At 41.5% G+C, this 9,536-nt stretch overlaps 1 protein-coding gene across 8 annotated transcripts in view; it reads right to left on the minus strand.

Annotated features, from left to right (window-relative positions):
* Positions 1-947: 947 nt before the first annotated feature.
* The window catches only part of larp1b (La ribonucleoprotein 1B), a 41,950-nt gene continuing 33,361 nt past the window's right edge, over positions 948-9,536 (minus strand). For all 8 annotated transcript variants that reach the window (XM_028565576.1, XM_028565582.1, XM_028565578.1 and 5 more), the window contains 6 exons: positions 9,467-9,536; positions 8,266-8,426; positions 7,461-7,605; positions 6,117-6,226; positions 3,018-3,145; positions 948-2,482 (listed from right to left, as the gene is read on the minus strand). The exon at positions 9,467-9,536 is cut by the window's right edge and continues 37 nt beyond it. In XM_028565576.1, coding sequence (XP_028421377.1) covers positions 2,312-2,482; positions 3,018-3,145; positions 6,117-6,226; positions 7,461-7,605; positions 8,266-8,426; positions 9,467-9,536 — 785 coding nt within the window. In that variant the 3' untranslated portion in view covers positions 948-2,311. The remainder of the gene's footprint in view (positions 2,483-3,017; positions 3,146-6,116; positions 6,227-7,460; positions 7,606-8,265; positions 8,427-9,466) is intronic.

Raw genomic sequence — 9,536 nt, forward strand, 5'->3', positions numbered from 1 at the left:
CATTTGTAGATTCATGAATTTGATATCAAATAGGCCTTTCTGATAAAAAAAAGTGTCATTTTATTGCATCATTTGGCATTTAGGTTACTTATTTTTATCTTTCAACTTTTAGTGGTTACACATTTTTCTTTTTAATACATTAGTAAAATCACATGGCAGGTTTTAAAAACTCGCACTAGTTTGGCGCCACCCAGATTCAAATTTAAAACAAATTAAACTACTAAACATTAAAACGACTGTAATTCTACAGCAGCACTTGACAGTCCCATTCAGATCCACTTCTCACTCTAGAGTGGTTTTACGAGCCACACCTGAACGCAGCAAAACACACGCCTACCCGTCTCACACTGGTCTCACAATACATCCATGATCTTCATTTCAGAGGACCGACGATGGATTTTGTCCCTCCATCGGGACCCGTAGTGTCACAAACCAAGTGCCAAAAACTTGTAATGAAAAATAAAATAACGCAGAAATGTAGACTTACATTTAGACTTCTTTAAATATGTACTGAAGGGTTATCTCTCTTTCCTAATGGTATGAAACGATGATCATATGAGCAGATTAAGGCATTTCTAGGCTAGAATATGCATTTCAGATACAATAAATGATCACAGATGTTATATCGTTGGTTGGTTGGCTTTGTTTTTTAACCTCACACCTTCTCCATTTCCAGTGTTGCCCTTTTTATTCAGCTGTTATCTGAGTGCTATTTGCACACTTTATGTAAACACATTTTCCTCATATCTGTTTACTCTGTTAGAAGGGCTAAGTGTTGAAATGCACTCAGTGGAAACTTGCTGTCGATTTACAGTTGATTGAGATGTTGTTAGGAACAAAAACCTGCTTGTCAGGCTCAGTGTGTGGCCCTCGGCAACACAAGAAGATACCAAAAAGAGAGAGAAATGTGCAGAGTAAGCAGGACAGATCACACAAACACAAGTTAATACAATCAACTGTTATTTTATATTTTTTTGCATTTTACAATTCAAGACTGTGGCATTAACATGCATTGCTTAATCCTAAAACACACTCAAAACCACACTACCGATAAATCAATTCTTCAAATCAAAAAGAATAATTGAATAGCAAATGATTTTTTATAGTATTTACATTTTTTTTTTTTTTAAACTCAACTCTAAAAACCTCTCCAAGTCCATCGATGAAGTAAAGGAAAGTTAATTATTTAAGTGCTCTAGAGCACAAAGCCTCAAACGTAATATGAAGTCAACTTCAAGCTAAAATATACTGTAGTTTGATGATGCTAGCTCACACCCAAAATTCCAGCAGAAACATTTCTCTTTCTTATAATATTCAATAGCAAAAAAAAAAAAAAAAAGCCATTAGAGACTGCGATGATTACCTAAGACTATTTCATCAAATCAAGTAAAAATAAAAACAAAAATAAAACAATAAATTATACTACCTCTGACTGTAAAACGGAACTTAAAAGTCAAGTGTCCCACATAAATGCATAAATGTGTCATTATTCCTGCGGGTTTGATTTAAAAAACCAACATGATATAGCTGTGATGGCGTCATGGGTCAAAACATCAGGGAACACCTGTTAGTGAGCAACAGCCTCGGGGTCGGTGCTTGACAAATTTATGACTGCAGCTGGTCAACCTGATTGTCATTGTAAGAAAAAAGATTTAAGTCTCAAAAAAAAAAAAATACCTGCAAGTGGTGTCAGTTTTAAAAACATTCAACCCCCTCCCCCTCCCCCCCCAAAATAAAATCAATTGGGATGACTGACATTTGGACTATTTTGTCTCTGGTCGCCCTTCCCCTTCCTGGTGAATTAGATGAAGGCACACAAGACTATCTGCTTTATCTCTTATCTTGGCAAACTAGGATCCCAGTTCAACAGGCTGAGAGCTCCATATAGGCCAGAGCTCTTTACAGGCTGGGATCAGTTTTGGCATCAGAGAGAATAAAAAGGCAAAATGCAGGGAATGCATTTTTTTGCTTTGTTTTTCTTTTTTGTAAACGTTATGAGCTGTCACTGCCTATGCTTGCTTGCTTTAAAATGAAATGCACAGATAAAAACAATCAAATTAAGTCAACCACGCTCAATCCCTCTTCATACCCAAACCGGTTTGCTGCTGAAAAGAGCCAACGCGGATCTCAGAGCTGCAGCCGCCGCCGCTTCGCTCTCTCCCTCGCTCTCCCTCTCTCTCTCCCTCTCTCTCTCTCTTCTATCCAGACTGGCGCCTACAGGAGCGAGCTTCATTTATTTGGCGCAGCGCTTTCCTTCTTCCCGGCTCCAGACCCGGGCTTCTTCCCCTGAGCGGTGGCTGTTTTCTGGCCGTTATCTTTGGCTGTGCTGTGTGCGGGCGGCGGCGGCGGCGGTGGAGGCGGATGGTTTGGAGGCCTGCGTGGGCTTTGAGGTAGTGTTGGAAGGATGTCGCCGACGCCTCCCCTCATCCCCTGCCGAGGACGAGAGACGTCTCCTCCTGCCTCCCTCCTCTCCCATCGGGGGCTGCGGGCAAACCGGTCAGAGGTCATTACATGAAGACGCACCAATCAACAGACGGCGATCAACCGAATGTGCAGTATTTAGTTGAATGTTCGGTCTAACATTTTTTATTCCTCTTTTTATCATTAAATTGACTGTTTGTTTCATAAGATGAATGCTGGAATAATGTTACATATCACAGATGGTTGACAGAAATGTCCTTTTTTTCCAGTGGATTTTTAATTTATTTTGTATTACTTTATTTAACATGGTGCTAGAAGGTGCCATATGGAGACGCTGCTATTGAACTGAGGCAGATCAGAAATTTCAGTTTATATTTTATATATATATATATATATATATATATATATAGTTTTGATGGTGCCTCATGTTAGAATGCTCCATGACATGTTTTATCTGTTACACAGTGGATATTGAACTTTAGCTAAACTACAAAAAATAAAATGAATCGCAGTATCTGGCAGAAATATCACAATTACATTCTCTTCCCCCGAATGGTTGAGCCCTAGTTTTGTCCATAGGAGACATGGAGACTCACCACCACCCTGAAGTCCTCCAGGTTCTTGAACTGGGAGAGGTGTTCCTTCAGCTTTGGGTCGATGGGCTGGTTCTTTATCTTAGAGTATTTTAGGAAGGCCCAGAACTTCTCCAGTCCATACAGCTGACCTGGAGGAGGACACAGCACAACGCAAAACTGGTTTAGTAAAAATACTAGGGATCCACCAAATCCAGATTTTTTGGGGGTTCGGCAGAATACCGAATCCACTGGTTAAGATTCGGCCGAATCCGAAACCGAATCCTCCTCCCATCCTCAGTCCATTAACACAGTAAACACATTCATGAAGTAAACAACGTCCACAGCAGTGTATTTTTCAACGCTGGTAATGGTCGTCTGGTTAACACCAGTTTTTACCTGAAGTTGCTGCATTTTGGCTGCTGTCTGGAGATTCCTTCATGCACAGCTCGTATTCTTTCTGAGGTTTCATACCGAATGTTGTAACAGCGGCCATGTTGTGTATTGTTTAGGGTCCTCGCCACCACGAGACAAATCGGCATTGCAAATTGAACATGTAGCTGGACTTGAATGGCCTTCTTTTGACTGAAAGTACTGCCAAACTACACTTTCTGCTCACCAGTTCCATTTCCACTTTCTCACAGCCTGCTGCATTGAACGCTCCACCTACGTACACACCTTCCCATAATCAACGGCGCCGTCATTACAGCGACCAGCGTAGCGAGCGTAGTGCAAGCGTAGGGTTCGGTGTGGTGGAAAAAGAATTCTAAGGTTCGGCAGAAACCGAACCCCGTCAAAAAGCCCAATATTCGGCCAAAGCCGAATCCTGGATTCGGTGCATCCCTAAAAAATACACAGGTCATTGTCAAATGCTACTTGCAATGAAAGTGCTGGCATACACAATCAGCCGTCCACATTTGCCCGGAAACATTCTCGTATAATTTTGTCTTTGGTTTCCCCTCGACCATGGAACACAACTGGACCTTTGTATACGGTGAACAGCTGTAATGAGCATCCTCTGCAGTAGAAATGCAGCAACCTTTTTGGTATGTGGGAACATCAAATGTGGGTACAAATCTTTTAATCTGATTGGCTGATTTTATAAATAACTATTTTTGGGTGTAAACAAAATCCCTCTTTATGCCGCGTTTCCACTGTACGGTATTGCAATACATCACATGTATTGCAACTCTTTGATCCAAAACGACTTACAATTGCTACATATATCAGAGGTTGCACACCTCTGGAGCAACTAGGGGTTAAGTGTCTTGCTAAGGGACACATTGGTTGATGTATCGCAGTGGGAATCGAACACAGATCTCACCCACCAAAGGCATGTGTCATATCCACTGCACCATCACCGCCCACCATACATTACACAATACATGTAGACATGGATGTGAACACACTGAAGTCATATCACTTCTACTGTATACAGAGAAGCTGAGCTGATTACAGGCTTTATTTAATCAGATTTCAAATTCAAACTCCTTGGACATTGAAATTAAGTCCAGAGTCTGGCATGTGACTGTGGCCGGACATTTGCCGGTCAGTGTGCCACATCTCTCGGACACATCCGGCTTGAATGAGAAAGGCCTTACTGAACACCAAAATAACTCAGCTGGAAATAAGTGGTTTTACTGGCAATCCTCCCTTCTGCTTCACTGAGTCACTCGGTGTTGAAAGCGTTTGAGAAATCGACTTCTTTGAACACATTCTGCTTAGATGGGGGAAATCTGCAAAGTGAACTTTTAAGCCGGTTCAAGCAGATTTACAGGACAAATAGGGGTATTATTTAGCATTCATAAGCTGCATATGAACAATTAATAAATGGCTTACAACACAGATATAAGGACATTTTTGTGTTAAATTAATGTTTAACTAGAACTCATTCATCTGAAACTATATAGAAACAGTTGACGAGTGTTTGATTATCTGTCCTTAGGGCTGTCAAAAGGAACGCGATAATAACGAGTTCTTTTAACGCCGCTGATTTCCTTGACGCGCGATTAACACACACACACGCGTTCTGTAATGTGGTCCCCCGAGCCGATCCGTAGTTTGGGAAATCAGAAGGCGATGCAGCGCTGCACTCACCGGAGATTTCTCTCAGTGATCGGTTATCTCGGGGTCACAGCACATGATTTTGACCGATAGTGGGAACTTCGGTCGCATGCTTCGACTGTTATGAAGATAGAGGAGAGGCATTTAGCCGACGCATCCATCAAGTCAGCGCACTGAGCAGGACACTCCACCTCCACCCAGCCATCACAGTTTCTCTCACACTTTATCTATTGCCTTTTATTTTTTGTATTTTTTTTGTATCAGCCCGTTTTGATCCCACTTAGTAGAAGGGGATGTTTTGGGAGCCTTTATTTGGTGCGACAGCGTGTTCCTTATGTCCTATGTCAATTTAGTTTCTGTTGCACTTACTGCAAAAAAACTTTGTAATTATGTTAGAAATGGAAGCAACCTTTTTTCTTTTTTTCGTGCCTCTGGGGCCTTGTGTGCGCGAGGAAAGGTGGAGCACAGACGGACCGAGGCAAGTTCAATGTTATTACAGGATATATTTCAGCCTATAATGGTATGATTATTATTGCTGAATTATATTGAATCCTCCCGGCCCGCTGGATGGAGACCCCGGGTTATAGTGTTTTAACAAAGATGTTAATAAACACTTAATGTCCTTATATATCTCTGCTCACAACTATATTATACTACTGCTATCATACTATACTACTACTACTACTGAATCTCTCACTTCTGTATGTGCTACTTTTATTTGATTTATTTAACATATCTTTTATTTCCTACATGTCTTGTAGTAGCGTTTACACCTGTAACTTACAGTTTTCTTGCGGTCATGTACCAACTAAAAAATATAAAATTAAAAAAAAATAATGCAATAAAAATAATTATAATTTAAATCTGGATCATACAACTATGTTGCTTCATGGCTTAGTGTGAAGTTAAAATTCCCTATGGTCAAAATATTTTATGAAAAACTATATCACACTTTGGAAAAACCCAGTTTGTGTTTTCCACACTGAAACTCTTGGTAAATCGGTAAAAGTCCCCGGGGAAGTTTGGGTACATTTTGGTTTACTTTCTGGTGTTAATTACCTCTCTCAAAGTCCCTGAGGGTCTCTTCTTGAAAGTCCTTGAACAGATCCAACCTGAATCTCTTCTCCAAACCGTAGCTGTAGTATCTGAAGAGACACTCCAGTCCGTACCTGCAGGAGGGGGGGAGAGAGGGGGGTACACAAATATTTACCTGCACTCTGACCACAGAGCCGAGCAAACAAAAGGACACTGGGCTTGTACACACAAGTGGATTTACATGGACATGATGTTGTGTGATGTAACTGCTGCCCTGTAAGCATATCTGTAGCATAGCAACCATCGGGCCTCCAACAAAAACTGTCTCACGGATTATTAATAGCTTTGATGGGGCTGACGGCGGTACCAGGTCGGCCAGTTTGTTTAAGCCGAGGGGAGCTGCTGCGCTAACAGCCGTTTCAGTTACAGCTTGTTACAGTGGCAGTGCTCACACGCCCTCAAACTCCCACTTCAACCAGTCCGCTTATGTACACAGGAATGTGCGTTTGGCAGGCGAGTTCCTGGCAGATACACAACAGTGTTACAGCGCGGCAGGCGCACACTGAGGGATCAGGAGCCCAGCAGTTGGACAAGTTTACACAGAGAGGAGTGGGTAATCCTTTGCATATTCAAGACTTTCTGCAGGTTAAACCGTAAAAACTGGTGATCCCTCTGCACTACGATCTATGACATGAGATAGATAGATAGATAGGATCTGTATTGTCATCGTTTCACAACAACCAAACACAGTTTAGCAGCTCTCAGTAGGACTTCATAAATAAAAAATACATAAACATTTAAATAGGCCTTTATCAGGATGCATAGTATCCTGGATCCATGAAATAACTGGCCTTTAAAAATAAAATTTAACATAGGGGTGCACTTACTTATGCCCCCTGTATTTTAAGGAAGAATATTTATTTATTTACGATACATTATTCATTCACAAAGAAAATTGGTGTTCTCAAAGGTTGGATTTTTCCTAATTTTTTTAATTAAGGCATTAAGATCAATTTCCAAAAGAGGATTTTTTTATTCCTCTTTTTAGTCAACTTTAGCAGGGGTTCCTATGCTCATGAGCAGCACTGTACATATACGAGGTTACTGCACTTACAGATCTTGGGGTTAATTGCACATAAGTCTTATAGATGGAGGAGATGGACAAGAGGAGGGTTTGTGCATTTTTCAGTTTGTTCAGGTTATGATTGTCCTGGATCTTTTTCCAGAGGGCAGGGGGGAGAACAGGTGATGTCCTTAGAGCTGAAAAGCGTCTCAGCGATTAGCTAGGTTATGCACTTTCCACCCTGAGGCACAGAAATACTTTCGCAACGTAGCTTATCATTATCAACACGGTGATGTCCTGCTCACCTGTAGTTCTCTTTGGCGTCCTCCAGCGCACGTAGTTTAAACTCCTCGTACATCTTCCTGTTGAAGTTGTCCCTCAGGAAGAAGGACCAGAACCTGAACAGAGTGTTCATCTCCTGAGACTGGCCGATCCCCAACCGTTTCCTCTCTGAAAACACCGTGGATTCAGTCAGCGGAGAGCACACCGACCAGCTGTGGGTTCTCGACAGGCGGTCAACAGACGGTTACGAACACCTGCACAGTCTACGTCAATCTGAAGGCTGACTTATGCTTCTGCGTTTAATCGACACCGTGCGTAGGTAGGTGGAGACACAGACCCTACGGCAGGGTTTCTGCAGGTTTTACCAAGTCAAATTTAAGACTTTTTAAGACCTTTATCGCGACATCAAAGTACAACGAAATGCAGAGTCACAAAAGTAAAAGAGTAATAATAATAATAATAATCTGTACATATACAGTGAATTATATTTGGACGAGCAAAAGAAAGAAAAAATACTTTTCAATGAGCATAAGAGTTGGCGCTACATGGACGTAGGAAAATTAAGACCTGATAAAAAGATTACAATTTTAGATTTAGGAACCCTTGTGCTATGCCGTAGCCTGACGTGCACCTCTAAAAATTTTTAACTACACCTCCCGGCGACACACGTCGCCCGGCCGTGGCTTGGTAGCGTTGCATCCCCACTTACGGAAGTATTGAGTACGGCTATTTATGGTCCTGCCTCTGCAGGACCATAAATTGGCCTAAACACTTCTTTTTAAAAAGGTCGAAAACGTGTGAGCACGTGGGTGAACTTTGTGTCCGTACCGTTAATGCACCGCCGGAGGTACTTGTGGTATCCCTGCTGGGTGAAGCCGTTGTCCCTCAGCAGCTCGTGGGATGGATGCCAGAATTTGGGCAGGGACTGGGGGGTGCAGCCGTAGCTCCCCGCCAGCGGAGCGCCTTCTGATGGAGAGGCGTTGGAGCTGCTGTAATAGGATGGAGGACAGAACACGTTGGAGTGACAGTGTTTGAAAAAGATTTCTAGTATGTTATGTTGTTGTTTTTTTTAATCTTTTTTAAAATCTCTCCATCCCATCAAGGAATAGTTTTAATCATTGTATTCATTAAGCCGGATTAAATTTTTATAAATTTGTTTATCGTACGGCTGGAATTACGAATGGGTGGACCATCCGAAGATCTTCAGTCATTTCTCAACGGAAAACGCAGAGCCCCTTCAACATTTGCTGCTCTTCTTCCTTTCATACGTTTGTAAATAAATAAAGTTTATATGTTAATTACTGAATTTTTTGGGGTTTTGGACGCTTTGTTAAAACAAAGAAGATTTGACAATGATAGCTTGAGCTAACGGAACTTGTGGTGGGCAATTTGTTCCCTTTTTCAATATATTTCACTGGTATTTTTTGACTAAATGATAAATAGATTCATCAGAAAAGGAAATCGAAAATGAAGCACCATAAGCGCTATTATCAAAATGAATAAAATGGTAAGTAAATGGTAAAGATGTTGCTCAAAAGCTTTTATGTTTTAAAACATAAATGATCACGATCTACCTGGATTTAAAGTTAATATTGGGATTTTATCAAGGCAAAAAAACTGGAAAACACTTGATATTGTGCTGTTGCACTTCCCTCAAAAGTTATCCACTTGGCGACTGATTCTGGTCAACATTTGATTCTTTTTATGAATTACGAATGGTTCACTGTGCAGCTGTCAGATTGTCTGTACTTGCACAACATATTACATGACTCGGGTAAAAGTGTGGCTATGTAAAAAGGAGTTTAGCACCTTGTTTGTGCGTATTGATGCAGAGATGTGAATAAAAGGTCATGAAAGTCGAGCAGAACAACCACAACAAAAGGCATGCTGGGTAGAGAACAGGCTGTCAAAGTGACAAAAAAAAGGAAGTGACCAGTGTGTGTCCTTCTTCTGCTTTACCAGTTTATAACTGAAACATCGAGTGAAAGGCAGCAGCTTTACGCTCATGAAGGAAAACGAGTGGTCGGACCTGATGGACGCAGAGCGCGGCCGGTGTTCACGGGAGTCCATCACCCAGCCGATGTGGGCTTCCTGAGGGG

Source organism: Perca flavescens, chromosome 20, assembly GCF_004354835.1.
Source record: "Perca flavescens isolate YP-PL-M2 chromosome 20, PFLA_1.0, whole genome shotgun sequence".
Taxonomy (NCBI): Eukaryota; Metazoa; Chordata; class Actinopteri; order Perciformes; family Percidae; genus Perca; species Perca flavescens.